This window comes from Ranitomeya imitator, chromosome 7 (assembly GCF_032444005.1).
Source record: "Ranitomeya imitator isolate aRanImi1 chromosome 7, aRanImi1.pri, whole genome shotgun sequence".
NCBI lineage: Eukaryota > Metazoa > Chordata > Amphibia > Anura > Dendrobatidae > Ranitomeya > Ranitomeya imitator.
The window spans coordinates 222,478,865-222,494,760 of NC_091288.1; the positions used below are offsets into that span (position 1 = coordinate 222,478,865).

Here is a 15,896-nt window from a genome sequence, read left to right on the forward strand (position 1 = left end):
ATAAGGGGTGTGGGTGGGGTTATACACAGGAAGCTGCCAATCAGCAGTGTGGGCAGGGTTATACACAGGAAGCTGCCAGTTGGGGATGTGGGTGGGTTATACACAGGAAGCTGACAATAAGGGATGTGGGCAGGTTATACTCAGGAAGCTGCCAGATGCGGGTTATACAGCGCTCTCCATTCTCAGTTCTGCTACATCTACAGCAGAGAAAACAGGTATTCTATGAAAACTACACAAGTCAGCCCAGTAAGTGATACATCCCTGGAATCAGACCTGCTTGCCCTATTTGTTCTGTTGCTCTCAGATTATATAACAAAAACCTTCTGATATATTCCCTTTAAAATAAAAAAATGTTATGATTGTAAGAAGATGAAAGTTTTCTCATATTCCTCCTTGAAGATATGTGTATTAATGTAATGGGATGTAATATGTAGTATGTTTAGTAATGTATATTGATAGTGATAGAGTGGTGTTCTGCCCAGCACAAAGTGGTTGCTGTTAGGTTTAACAGTTGGGACTAATCCAGAGTGGGAGGGGCTAAAGTGAAGGGACAGAGGGAGTTTCCTGTCAGGATGTAGATAGGGCCCAGCATGCAGCAGAAGCAGACCAATGGTTTAACTAGGGAACAGAGCTGCAAGAAGTGTCTCTGAAGTCAGAGGAGACCGAGGCAATGGATAGCGAGATCCAGAGTAGAGATGAAGAAAAGTGGTAGATGGAGTGACTGATTTATTGGAAATGGGATGTGGAGCAGGAGGCCTAGTGGAACAGTCCTGAATTTGCAAGACAGTGAAGTAACAGGACTCATCAGAACAGAACATGTGATAAATGGAGAGAGTGCCCTGGGTGGTAGTTTCAAGGCGTCGGCAGGTAGAGAAGCTAAGTAATGGCCATAATGACATAAGTAGCTCCCCTAAGGGAAAAAGGAAGCAAAACCACTGGTTGAAGTACAGCAGTCTTGCACTAGACCAGGGGTCCCCAAACTTTTTACACAGGGGGCCAGTTCACTGTCCCTCAGACCGTTGGAGGGCCGGACTATAAAAAAAACTGTGAAAATCCCTATGTGCACTACACATATCTCATTTTAAAGTAAAAAACATACAGGGAACAAATACAATATTCAAAATAAAGAACTAGTAAATTTAAATCAACAAACTCACCATTATTTCAATGGGAACTATGGGCCTGCTTTTGACTGATGAGGTGGTCAATGTCCGGTTCCATATTTGTCACTGCTAGCCGTAACAAGTGATGCAAGTGCACATCAGTTAGTCTAGATCTGGTTGGAGATTTCAAATGTTTCATTCTGGAAAAAGTCTGTTCACAAACATAAGTGCTGCCAAAGATGGTTGCCATTTTGAGTGCATGATTCCTGAGATTAGGATAGGTCTCAGAGGGGAGAGATGCAGAGAAGTTAGGCAAGCTGCTTGACTTGAAGGCGTCTTTCAGAGAGTCACAATTCTGCAGTTCAGCCAGTTCCATTTGGTAAATTGCATCCACATTTTCAATATCAATAGAAAATGGGTTACGGAAAAGCTGTATGTCCTGTTCATGGAGATGAAGCTCTTTAAATCTGAATTGGAATTCCTTTTGCAATTTTTCCAGTGAATTCACACATGTTTCTTTTGGAAATGCAACCATGGGTTTTTCTGCTAACAGATTTTGAGTTAAGGGGAGATGGCAGAAATTTTCCTCTTTCACTTGTTTGATAAGTAGTGTTGAGCATTCCGATACCGCAAGTATCGGGTATCGACCGATACTTGCGGTATCGGAATTCCGAAACCGAGTTCCGATACTTTTGTGGTATCGGGAATCGGTATCGGATCCATATTAATGTGTAAAATAAAAAATTAAAATAAAAAATATTGATATATTGACCTCTCCGGAGGCCCCTGGACATCACGCTGGTAACCGGCAGCCTTCTTTGTTTAAAATGAGCGCATTTAGGGACTACCATGACGTCACGGCTTCTGATTGGTCGCGTGCCGCTCATGTGACCGCCACGCGACCAATCACAAGCCGCGACGTCATTCTCAGGCCCTAAACTCTCATTCTAGGAATTTAGGACCTGAGAATGACGTCACGGCTTGTGATTGGTCGCGTGGCGGTCACATGAGCGGCACGCGACCAATCAGAAGCCGTGACGTCATGGAAGGCCCTAAACGCGCTCATTTTAAGCAAAGAAGGCTGCCGGTTACCAGGGGTGATGTCCAGGGGCCTCCGGAAAGGTCAATATATCAATATTTTTTATTTTAATTCTTTATTTTACACATTAATATGGATCCCAGGGCCTGAAGGAGAGTATCCTCTCCTTCAGACCCTGGGAACCATCAGGATACCTTCCGATACTTGGTGTCCCATTGACTTGTATTGGTATCGGGTATCGGTATCGGCGATATCCGATACTTTTCGGGTATCGGCCGATACTATCCGATATCGATACTTTCAAGTATCGGACGGTATCGCTCAACACTATTGATAAGGAGGCCTAATTTTCCTTCAAATGCTTTCACATGTGAGTGCATATCACAGATGAGCTTCCCTTTTCCTTGAAGTTGCACATTTAAACTGTTGAGTAGCTCTGTTACATCTGTCAGAAAGGCGAGGTGCCATTTCCATTCTGCATCACTGAGCTCTGGTACTTCTTTGTTTTTTGACAGCATAAAATCTGCAATCTGTGGAAGCCATAAAAATTTCTCAAAACTCTGCCTCGACTCAGCCAACGGACTTCTGTGTGGTACAGAATATCTTCATAGGCAACATTTAGCTCAGACAGAAATTCCTGAAATTGTCAGTGGTTTAGTGCATTAGCTCTAATGAAGTTAACACAGGATACCACGATTTTCATAACAGAGTCCCACTTCAGTGATTTACTACATAGCGCTTGTTGGTGGATGAGGCAGTGTATGGCTATTGGATGAGAATGGTTACGTTTGTCCATCTCTTGTTTAATGCAAGCAATTACTCCTTTCTTAGACCCCACCATGCTAGGTGCACCATCAGTTGTCACACTGGCTAGTTTAGCCCAGTCTAGCTCCAAATCCTTCACAGTTTGGGAAAGCTTTTCATAGATATCAATATTGTATCATACAATTATTAGGTTCTGTAGAAGGACGTAGATCTGGGGATTTATTATGATGGAATATAGGCTGAACTGGATGGACAAATGTCTTTTTTCGGCCTTACTAACTATGTTACTATGATATCCTCTCCTGTAGTTGTTCCTTTGATGCTTTGCAGTGCAGCAAGCTCTTCCATGACTTCAAAATTGTCATTCGTCCCACGAATAAAAATTAGAAGTTGTGCAGAATCTCAAACATCATTGCTCTCATCAAGTGCCAAGGAAAAATAGGAAAGTTTTCTTGCAAAGTTTTGCAAATGCTGATGCAAATTGTCTCCCATTTCTTCAATCCTTCGTGTAATTGTAGATCCTGAAAGACTAACTGTACTAATCAAGTCTGACTTTTCTGGACACATCTCTTTGGCGACGGAAAAAAAGGCACTCTAACAAATTCTCCCTCCACGAATGGCCTGCCAGTGCACGCTATTAGCTTGGCAACTTGAAAACTTGCTCGCAGTGATGAAATGTTTAGCCGCTTCTGCTTCACAAAAGTATTTTGCTGAGTTGTCAATGAATGTTTCAGTTTTAATATGTTATCTTTCCTTACATCTCCAACCAAACAATCATATTTATCTTTATGTTGAGTTTGATAGTGTCGACGCAAATTATATTCTTTAAACACAGCCACTATATTCTGACATATCAAACACACAGCTCTTTCCTTGTACTGCATGAAAAAGTAATCATAAGTCCACTGTTCTTTGAATATCCTACACTCCGAGTCAATTTTTCTCTTTCTTGACGTCATTGTTTCCTAGGGATTCCAAATTGCTATTAGTAAAATACCAATATATATATATATATATATATATATATATATATACAGTGGGGCAAAAAAGTATTTAGTCAGTCAGCAATAGTGCAAGTTCCACCACTTAAAAAGATGAGAGGCGTCTGTAATTTACATCATAGGTAGACTTCAACTATGGGAGACAAACTGAGAAAAAAAAATCCAGAAAATCACATTGTCTGTTTTTTTAACATTTTATTTGCATATTATGGTGGAAAATAAGTATTTGGTCAGAAACAAACAATCAAGATTTCTGGCTCTCACAGACCTGTAACTTCTTCTTTAAGAGTCTCCTCTTTCCTCCACTCATTACCTGTAGTAATGGCACCCGTTTAAACTTGTTATCAGTATAAAAAGACACCTGTGCACACCCTCAAACAGTCTGACTCCAAACTCCACTATGGTGAAGACCAAAGAGCTGTCAAAGGACACCAGAAACAAAATTGTAGCCCTGCACCCGGCTGGGAAGACTGAATCTGCAATAGCCAACCAGCTTGGAGTGAAGAAATCAACAGTGGGAGCAATAATTAGAAAATGGAAGACATACAAGACCACTGATAATCTCCCTCGATCTGGGGCTCCACGCAAAATCCCACCCCGTGGGGTCAGAATGATCACAAGAACGGTGAGCAAAAATCCCAGAACCACGCGGGGGGACCTAGTGAATGAACTGCAGAGAGCTGGGACCAATGTAACAAGGCCTACCATAAGTAACACACTACGCCACCATGGACTCAGATCCTGCAGTGCCAGACGTGTCCCACTGCTTAAGCCAGTACATGTCCGGGCCCGTCTGAAGTTTGCTAGAGAGCATTTGGATGATCCAGAGGAGTTTTGGGAGAATGTCCTATGGTCTGATGAAACCAAACTGGAACTGTTTGGTAGAAACACAACTTGTCGTGTTTGGAGGAAAAAGAATACTGAGTTGCATCCATCAAACACCATACCTACTGTAAAGCATGGTGGTGGAAACATCATGCTTTGGGGCTGTTTCTCTGCAAAGGGGCCAGGACGACTGATCCGGGTACATGAAAGAATGAATGGGGCCATGTATCGTGACATTTTGAGTGCAAACCTCCTTCCATCAGCAAGGGCATTGAAGATGAAACGTGGATGGGTCTTTCAACATGACAATGATCCAAAGCCCACCGCCAGTGCAACGAAGGAGTGGCTTCGTAAGAAGCATTTCAAGGTCCTGGAGTGGCCTAGCCAGTCTCCAGATCTCAACCCTATAGAAAACCTTTGGAGGGAGTTGAAAGTCCGTGTTGCCAAGCGAAAAGCCAAAAACATCACTGCTCTAGAGGAGATCTGCATGGAGGAATGGGCCAACATACCAACAACAGTGTGTGGCAACCTTGTGAAGACTTACAGAAAACGTTTGACCTCTGTCATTGCCAACAAAGGATATATTACAAAGTATTGAGATGAAATTTTGTTTCTGACCAAATACTTATTTTCCACCATAATATGCAAATAAAATGTTAAAAAACAGACAATGTGATTTTCTGGATTTTTTTTCCTCAGTTTGTCTCCCATAGTTGAGGTCTACCTATGATGTAAATTACAGACGCCTCTCATCTTTTTAAGTGGTGGAACTTGCACTATTGCTGACTGACTAAATACTTTTTTGCCCCACTGTATATATATATACAGCCCTACAAAAACAATATACCAACAATCACCCCCATATAGGTCCAGCTCCCATGCTCTGTGTTCCCCCAAATAGGTCCAGGTCCATGCTCTGTCTTCCCCCATATAGGTCCAGCTCCATGCTCTGTGCTCCCCCATATAGGTCCAGCTCCATGCTCTGTGTTCCCCCATATAGGTCCAGCTCCATGCTCTGTGTTCCCCCATATAGGTCCAGCTCCCATTCTCTGTCTTCCCCCATATAGGTCCAGCTCCATGCTCTGTGTTCCCCCATATAGGTCCAGCTCCCATGCTGTCTTCCCCCATATAGGTCCAGCTCCCATGCTCTCTGTTCCCCCATATAGGTCCAGCTCCATGCTCTGTGTTCCCCCATATAGGTCCAGCTCCCATGCTCTGTGTTCCCCCATATAGGTCCAGCTCCATGCTCTGTGTTCCCCCATATAGGTCCAGCTCCCATGCTCTCTGTTCCCCCATATAGGTCCAGCTCCATGCTCTGTGTTCCCCCATATAGGTCCAGCTCCCATGCTCTGTGTTCCCCCATATAGGTCCAGCTCCCATGCTCTGTCTTCCCCCATATAGGTCCAGCTCCATGCTTTGTCTTCCCCCATATAGGTCCAGCTCCCATGCTCTGTGTTCCCCCATATAGGTCCAGCTCCCATGCTGTGTTCCCCCATATAGGTCCAGCTCCCATGCTCTGTGTTCCCCCATATAGGTCCAGCTCCATGCTCTGTGTTCCCCCATATAGGTCCAGCTCCATGCTCTGTGTTCCCCCATATAGGTCCAGCTCTCATGCTGTGTTCCCCCATATAGGTCCAGCTCCCATGCTCTGTGCTCCCCCATATAGGTCCAGCTCCCATGCTCTGTGTTCCCCCATATATGTCCAGCTCCATGCTCTGTCTTCCCCCATATAGGTCCAGCTCTCATGCTCTGTGTTCCCCCATATAGGTCCAGCTCCATGCTCTGTGTTCCCCCATATAGGTCCAGCTCCCATGCTGTGTTCCCCCATATAGGTCCAGCTCCATGCTCTGTGTTCCCCCATATAGGTCCAGCTCCCATGCTCTGTGTTCCCCCATATATGTCCAGCTCCATGCTCTGTCTTCCCCCATATAGGTCCAGCTCTCATGCTCTGTGTTCCCCCATATAGGTCCAGCTCCATGCTCTGTGTTCCCCCATATAGGTCCAGCTCCCATGCTGTGTTCCCCCATATAGGTCCAGCTCCATGCTCTGTGCTCCCCCATATATGTCCAGCTCCATGCTCTGTCTTCCCCCATATAGGTCCAGCTCTCATGCTCTGTGTTCCCCCATATAGGTCCAGCTCCATGCTCTGTGTTCCCCCATATAGGTCCAGCTCCCATGCTGTGTTTCCCCATATAGGTCCAGCTCCCATGCTCTGTCTTCCCCCATATAGGTCCAGCTCCATGCTCTGTCTTCCCCCATATAGGTCCAGCTCCCATGCTCTGTGTTCCCCCATATAGGTCCAGCTCCCATGCTCTGTCTTCCCCCATATAGGTCCAGCTCCCATGCTCTGTGTTCCCCCATATAGGTCCAGCTCCCATGCTCTGTCTTCCCCCATATAGGTCCAGCTCCATGCTCTGTGTTCCCCCATATAGGTCCAGCTCCCATGCTGTGTTCCCCCATATAGGTCCAGCTCCCATGCTCTGTCTTCCCCCATATAGGTCCAGCTCCATGCTCTGTCTTCCCCCATATAGGTCCAGCTCCCATGCTCTCTGTTCCCCCATATAGGTCCAGCTCTCATGCTCTGTGTTCCCCCATATAGGTCCAGCTCCCATGCTCTGTGTTCCCCCATATAGGTCCAGCTCCATGTTCTGTGTTCCCCCATATAGGTCCAGCTCCATGCTCTGTGTTCCCCCATATAGGTCCAGCTCCCATGCTCTGTCTTCCCCCATATAGGTCCAGCTCCATGCTCTGTGTTCCCTCATATAGGTCCAGCTCCCATGCTCTGTGTTCCTCCATATAGGTCCAGCTCCATGCTCTGTGTTCCCCCATATAGGTCCAGCTCCATGCTCTGTGTTCCCCCATATAGGTCCAGCTCCCATGCTCTGTGTTCCCCCATATAGGTCCAGCTCCATGTTCTGTGTTCCCCCATATAGGTCCAGCTCCATGCTCTGTGTTCCCCCATATAGGTCCAGCTCCATGCTCTGTCTTCCCCCATATAGATCCAGCTCCATGCTCTGTGTTCCCCCATATAGGTCCAGCTCCATGCTCTGTCTTCCCCCATATAGGTCCAGCTCCCATGCTCTGTCTTCCCCCATATAGGTCCAGCTCCCATGCTCTGTGTTCCTCCATATAGGTCCAGCTCCATGCTCTGTGTTCCCCCATATAGGTCCAGCTCCCATGCTCTGTGTTCCTCCATATAGGTCCAGCTCCCATGCTCTGTGTTCCTCCATATATGTCCAGCTCCATGCTCTGTGTTCCCCCATATAGGTCCAGCTCCCATGCTCTGTCTTCCCCCATATAGGTCCAGCTCCATGCTCTGTCTTCCCCCATATAGGTCCAGCTCCCATGCTCTGTGTTCCTCCATATAGGTCCAGCTCCCATGCTCTGTGTTCCCCCATATAGGTCCAGCTCCCATGCTCTGTGTTCCCCCATATAGGTCCAGCTCCCATGCTCTGTGTTCCCCCATATAGGTCCAGCTCCCATGCTCTGTGTTCTCTCCCATATAGGTCCAGCTCCCATGCTCTGTGTTCCCCCATATAGGTCCAGCTCCCATGCTCTGTGTTCCCCCATATAGGTCCAGCTCCCATGCTCTGTGTTCCCCCATATAGGTCCAGCTCCCATGCTCTGTGTTCCCCCATATAGGTCCAGCTCCCATGCTCTGTGTTCCCCCATATAGGTCCAGCTCCCATGCTCTGTGTTCCCCCATATAGGTCCAGCTCCCATGCTCTGTGTTCCCCCATATAGGTCCAGCTCCCATGCTCTGTGTTCCCCCATATAGGTCCAGCTCCCATGCTCTGTGTTCCCCCATATAGGTCCAGCTCCCATGCTCTGTGTTCCCCCATATAGGTCCAGCTCCCATGCTCTGTGTTCCCCCATATAGGTCCAGCTCCCATGCTCTGTGTTCTCTCCCATATAGGTCCAGCTCCCATGCTCTGTGTTCTCTCCCAAACCCCACCCCCCATCCCCGCTTAAAAAACAAAGAAAACTATACATTACCTAGCAGTGCACTGTTGCGTAGCCGCTCGCGTGCTGCCCGCGCTCCTCGCTGTTCGTCTGTCAGGCCTAGATGCGCACGTCACGCGTCACTACGTGCGACGTGCTCATCTAGGTCTGGAGTCTCAGTCTGGAAGATGAGCGCCGAACTCTCGCTTCTGCATAGCGCCGGGCGCTCAGAAGTGAGAGGAACATGTGAATTGCTGCGGGGGCCGGGTAAAAGGCCTCCGGGGGCCGGATGCGACCCGCGGGCCGTAGTTTGGGGACCCCTGCACTAGACTATAGTGTTGTTATTGGGGGCAAGGGAGGCTCCCGGAGCAATGTACTGTGTTGTGGTGATGGCAGAGTAACTAAATGAGGCATAATCGTGTGAGTTTAGGAAGTAAAAGCAAGGTGGATTATGATATTCTGTGTATTAGAAGAAATGTCCATGAAGATTTGTGCCCGCTATCCTCTGTACATACTCCTCCCTACATCAAGGTTCTGTAAAAGACAGCTTATTATTAAGTGGAGGTCTCCCTCTTTGAACGCAATAACATCTGGTCCTGACCAGCCTAAATCACAAGCACCATGCAGCCTGCAAGGGTGAAGTGACCTCGTGTTAAAGTCCACACACCCAGCCAAGACCTCTATTTTCATGTAGCATGTCGGGGCATGAAACATGATTACCTCGCCCATGGATCCCACCGCGCGCCACTTTACATAATAACCAAGGAGTCACTGTTAGCATGTCATGCCCAATCCTCCATATACCATCATTAGATCCAGCTATGGATGTCACCTCTGTCATACTATGTATAAGAGGATGTAATAAGGACAGTACTATTATTCTCTTCCCATATTCATGTTTTTAGCATTTACTCACCCAGTTGGGCGTAGATTTCTGCTCTCTGGAAGATGTTCATGTTTGAACTCCCTCTGTTGTCCACCATGGTGATGTTCTTGGTGAGGTCGCAGGCTTGTCTCTCCATGGTCATGGGTTCATTATTACCTGCTGCTTCAGCGTGTGCTATGAAATCTTCTCCATCATCCAGCACGTACTTACAGGAGTTGATGAAGGAGGATTTCCCGTGACCACAGTAACCGAAGAGCTGCAAGAGAACCCGCGAGTATCCCTGATTACCCCGGGGCCCGTCATCCAGGGTAAAACTACAGATATTTTCTTGAAGCTTTTTGACGTCCATCTCCTATAAGAACTTTTCTCTTCTGTATCTTTATCCTCAGTGTTTTTGCCGTCTAACCGTTCACACCTTTGCCCCTTAGTTTCACTTTTACATTTGGAAATGTACCAACTAGATGGAGGAAACAACACATTTTGTCCTTGTGCAAGTTGTTGACATTTCTTGTGCCAAATTCTTGCGCAAAATAAAAAAAACTCTCAAGTGTTTAATTTTTTGTGTCTTTTCTAAGCAAAACGTCACATTTTCCATGAAAATGTCACTAAATTTGAGCCAAAATCTTCGGGTATACATATAATCACTAAATATGGGAATGGAGCACATTTAATTGACATTTAAAGAAAAATTTTGTGCAAATCATAAAGGAAAAAAATGCACAATTCCAGTAATAAATTGCTTTCTGTTTTCCAGATGTTTTGGCCAATTTATAAATTGCAGAACGTTCAAAGTTTAACAGTAGCAGTATAGTCAAAGGGTTATCCCGGGACTGTGCTAATTTTTACCTATGGTTCTTAGAACTTTAGCACCAATCTCTGCTGACTCATAGCGGTCATGAACTTCTATTCTGTGGCTCCTGGTGATATCACGTCGACAGAGCAGCTTCTTCTCTTCCACTCTTCTCTGTTGAAGGGAGGTCACTTCTGATTCATAGAATCATAGAACTGACAATATACCGGAATCTACAGAGGGAGTACAAACTGGCCCCATATCTAGAGAAACTAGAAAACCCCAAAGATCGACAGATCCTGAGCCGGTACAGACTGAGCGCCCACAGCCTACTCATCGAATCCGGGCGGCACCCACAGAACTACAAGCCCCGAGAGAACAGACTCTGCCAGCAGTGCCCCCAGGAGGCCGTGGAGGATGAGGCCCACTTCATGCTGAGGTGCCCCAAATACTCCGCAGTGAGGGACACTCACTTCAAAAGACTGTCTGATCTCCTCCCAGATTTCACCTCCATGGAGGAGGAAGAGAAACTGCCGATAATACTGGGGGAAGAGGAAAGTGCAGCGGCCGTAGCAGCGGAATATGTCAGTGCCTGCCACAGACTAAGAGGAGCCCGATATGTCATGGACTCCTGTACCCCAACACTAGACATGTCCCTATCCCCCGACTAAAGAGCCTGATATGTCATGGACTCCTGTACCCCACCCTGGAAACATATATCCTGGACCTCTATATGCCCCCCTCCCCCACCCCCGTATTTTTACCATATGCTTTGGCAATGCTAACATGTACTTAGTCCTGCCAATAAAGCTCATTTGAATTGAATTGAATTGAATGTTAGAGTTTGACAGGATCTCCTGGGTCATCTGGTCCAACCCCCTGCTGAAAGCAGGATTCACCAAATCATCCCAGGCAGATGTCTGTCCAGCCTCTGTTTGAAGACTTCCATTGAAGGAGAACTCACCACCTCTCATGGCCGCCTGTTCCACTCATTGATCACCCTCACTGTCAAAAAGATTTTTCTAATATCTAATCTGTGTCTCCTCCCATTCAGTTTCATCCCGTTGCTTCTAGTCTTTCCTTGTGCAAATGAGAACAAAGATGATCCTTCTACAATGTGACAGCCCTCGAGATATTTGTAGACAGCTATTAAGTCTCCTGTCCGTCTTCTTTTTTGCAAGCTAAACATTCCCAAATCCTGTAACCGTTCCTCATAGGACATGGTTTGCAGACCGGTCACCATTCTGGTCGCTCTTCTCTGAACTTGCTCCAGTTTGTTGATGTCCTTTTTAAAAGAAGGAGCCCAAAACTGGACACAGTATTCCAGGTGAGGTCTGACCAAAGAGGAGTAGAGGACAATAATGACTTCACGTGATCTAGACTGTATGCTTCTGTTAATACATCCCAGAATTGCATTTGCCTCTTTTCTGCTGCATCACACTGTTGACTCATGTTCAGTGTGTGATCTATTAGTATACCCAAGTCTTTTTCACAAGTGCTGTTGCTTAGCCCTATTCCTCCCATTCTGTATAGGCTTTTTTCATTTTTATTGCCCAGATGTAGTACTTTGCATTTTTCCCAATTAAAAACCATTCTGTTAGTTGCTGCCCACTGCTCCAGTTTATTTATATCTTTTTGAATCCTCTCTCTTCTCTAGTATTATCTATCCCTCCTAGCTTTGTGTCATCAGCAAATGTAATCAGTGTACCCTCAATTCCTTCATCTAAATCATTGATAAAGATGTTGAACAATACAGGCCCAGGACAGAGCCCTGAGGTGCCCCACTTGAGACATTCTTTTAACTGGATGTGCAGCCATTTACGACCACTCTTTGGGTCCGATCACTAAGCCAGTTATGAATCCACCTAATATTTGCCTTGTCCATTCCATACTTAGTCATTATTTCAATAAGGATACTATGAGATACTTTATCAAATGCTTTGCTGACGTCACGATTAGTGATGAGCGAGCAAATTGGAATACTCAGGTACTCGACCCGAGCAACGAGCCCAATGTAAGTCTATGGGAAACCCGAGTATTTTTACCGCAAACCCCCGGGGGTCATCTTAAGGTCTAAAAATGGCAGAAAATGATGGAAACACTGCTCAAATGACACAGGAACATCATGAGGATCGCCCCTGGAAATATTTCAGACTCCTAGGTCACAGCTGTAAGCAATTTTGTCAGAGTTTCACGCCATTTTTACAGGTGCACCAACAAACATACAATAACATAACCAAAATGGATTTTGCTGGGAAATTTGTTAAGGTGCATCCTTTCCAGGGTAATGACTTGTATATATCCTTCCTCTAGTGTTAGCTTTCTGTTACTCTTTCTTATGTTAACGGGTCGGTTTTGACCCGTGTCTTAAATCACCCCTAGGATGCCCTAAAAACAGTTATTTATGATCCAATTTGTTTCTTACCTCTTAGTTACCTTGTTAGGGTTTCTCATCCATGGAAGGATTGATTTTAATATTTTTGTTGTGGCCCCCTGGGCCTTTCATTTGAGACTATACTCTTCATTTTCAATATAAAAATATTGTGAAATGAATCTCAAGAGAATAATGTAAACTTAAAAAAGTTTATTATATTACCTGACTATTACTGAAGGGTTTTAGAACACATTTCTTAAATGTAGAAAAAATATACATATATATATTTTATATTATTAACTCTAGTAACATCTATCGTGTTACGGGTCAATTTTGACCCATATCTAACTACTTTATGAAAAAGGCAAAACACAAGATTTTTTTTTATAGAACTTTAATACAAATAAAAGATGAAAATTATATTAACATTAATAGCAATAATAATAAAAAGTAGCTTTTCTAGGTCAAACAAATAAACAGCAATCAATCAAGCAAATCAAATCAACAGAAATAAAGTTCTAGTTTTTAGATGCATTAGTATTTAGATGCATGTGTGGCAAAAAGTGACATTTTTTGTGTGTTCTTTGCAGGCGAAGTACGATGTGTTTGTCTTTCTGTCCTTATTGCTAGGGCAGACCTGACACCTCTTTCTTTTAGAATCAGGTGGTCTCACTGGGGTTGTGGCTGTTGTGGTTGATGTTGAGGCAGGCCTGGTTGAGGAGGATGCTGGTGATGATGCTCTTTGTGTTGTCCGCTTGTTTTTTTTCTTTGAATTCCATCCTTGGTGAATGTGGGTCCACAACACAAATGAATTGCATGCTGACACATCAAGGATGTTGTAAAATACAACCATTGGCCATCTCCTAGTCATTCGCTGGCAAGTGTAGGTGGCAGTCAGCTTGTCCAGGTTGCCCACTCCTCCTTTGTTTTTGTTATAGTCCAGGATGATTCTGGGCTTTTTGTCACTTCCTGATGACACAGCAGCATCTTTGTGAAGTGTGGACATCAGTACCACATTCCGTCGTTTTTAGGGGCAGTATGAAACAGCAGTGGTGGAGTCTGTAAAAACAAACTTTGAGGAAAGTGGAGCCCTGTCTTTCATCTGCAACAATTCAGCGGACAGCTCAGGTTTGCTTTTTTTCACTGTGCCCACCATGGTGATTTTCCTCCTGAGAAGTTCATGTCCAAGGTCATAGCTGGTAAAAAAAATTGTCACAAGTAATGTTGTGACCCTGCAGTCCTTGTTTTTTTTTCAGGGATGCCACTTGCAGACTTGCCTGTGTAAATCTGTAGATTCCATGCATAGCTAGTTTTTGCATCACAGGCTGCCCAGATTTTTATGCCATATTTGCCTGGCTTACTTGGCACATGTTGCCGGAAGGGGCATTTTCCGCGGAAAGGGAGAAAATGTTCGTCTACTGTCACCTCTGGCCCTGGATTGAACATCAGTGGAAGGAGCTGCACCCATTTCTCCCAAACATCCCTGATGGGAGCAAGGTTTGTCAGATTTTGTTCTGGTGTTTCTGTTGTCAAATCTGAGGACTCTTGATATCATTTGAAACTTTTGAAGTGACATTGTTGCCCGGAAAATATTCCTGCCTGTCGATGCGTCCCAGAGACTATCAGTGGCCTCATTGCAGGATTTGTACACTCCAGCAAGGAGAAGAACACCAATGTAGGCATCCAGGACATCATCATGGTCATTCCACATGTTGCCGTGGACTTCTTTTCCTTCAAGGTTTGTCATAGCAATAATGACTTTTTTTATTGACAATGGCATAAACAGATCAAAACATGTCTTGATGTCACTTACTCTTGTCACAGCAAACCTTGTGATCCCAGGGGTCATTTTTGTGACATTTGCAGCGTCTGCCCTGCCATGTACATCTGGAGGTACTGAGCTCCAACTGATCTTTCCACTTTTGGATTTGAATCTTTTAGCGGGAGCAGCTTCAGCACCAGTGACCTCCTCATCAGACTGATCAGAACTGTCTGTGTCTTCCGGTTGATACTCCACGTCATCTTCCTCCTCAGAAACCTGTTCATCTGTATCAGTTTGCTGCTGTGTCCTCTGATTCATTATCATCTAAGATATAATCCAGAATTTGGCTTACATCAAATCTTCTCCTCATTGATGCATGTGTAAACTGGAGATGTATACTCTGCAAAGTACCAACTCTAAGCTGATTTGGCCATACATGCCTGGACATGTCCCTAACTCAAGTTGTTGGAGGTAGAGCTGGCTGTGGGCTGTTGTCTGTTTTTTGTTTATGAGTTTTGTTTGTGTTTAGGAGTTCAGTTTTGGGACTTATTATTGTTTTTTTATTCTTATATTAGACCTGGGTCGAAATTGACCCCAACAACACAAATGTTATAAATTTAATAAGAGCTTTTTACAATTTAGTAAAATAGTTTTATTTTATTGTATTTTGTTTAAAAATAAGTTCCTGAAAAAGTCAAAAAGTCTTGATGCAATAAACAAATGTATGTAGAATTTGTATGCATTTAAATGACCCTAACACTAGAGGAAGGATATAAAGCAAAATAATTTACCTCAGACCAAAATGTTCCTCCACCACCTGGGGTATGTTCACACGCCTCGCTTTTGATGTGTTTTTTCAACTTTAACATTGCTTTCAACCACTACAAATGCATTCACTGGGAAATGTCATTGTAACATGTAACACCCCTAGCTGGCCATGTGGTGTGTGACACATACCTGACACATCTTGTTTCATTTATGAAGGAGGGATTCTTAAAGTCACAGAGCCTATTTTTAGAGGGGCATCAGGTGGCATTAATATTCTTAAAGGGCCATTATTAAACAGTGGGTCTCCTATGCTGTTATTGCCTATCCAGTGAGTGGCTGGGCTGCCAAGAATTACAACGCTCCCCAATACCCCTTTCACGAGAGGTACAGGAGGGCTTCCTGAAAAAATGTTGCATTGAATGAAAGGCCCGCCCTGCTACCATGTCATATGCACCCAATAAGCCTTTGAACCCCGATACTGGAGGCCACAGGAAAACCCACTTCGCATTCTTCAGTTGGTCCTGCCATACTGTTTCCTTATGCATTGAATGCAAGGGCAAATTTGCATGCACTCCAATCCCCCCTTGGAAGAAATATGGATGAGGGCCTCATAAAAAAAACTGTCCCATTACAAAGGAGCG

The 15,896-nt window shown here is 44.8% G+C and overlaps 1 protein-coding gene across 1 annotated transcript in view; it reads right to left on the bottom strand.

The window, feature by feature from the left end:
• LOC138645673 (reticulocyte-binding protein homolog 2a-like) overlaps positions 1–9,936 on the bottom strand; it is a 79,395-nt gene extending 69,459 nt beyond the window's left edge. The window contains exon 1 of the mRNA XM_069735130.1: positions 9,592–9,936. Coding sequence (XP_069591231.1) covers positions 9,592–9,910 — 319 coding nt within the window. The 5' untranslated portion in view covers positions 9,911–9,936. The remainder of the gene's footprint in view (positions 1–9,591) is intronic.
• Positions 9,937–15,896: the final 5,960 nt, after the last annotated feature.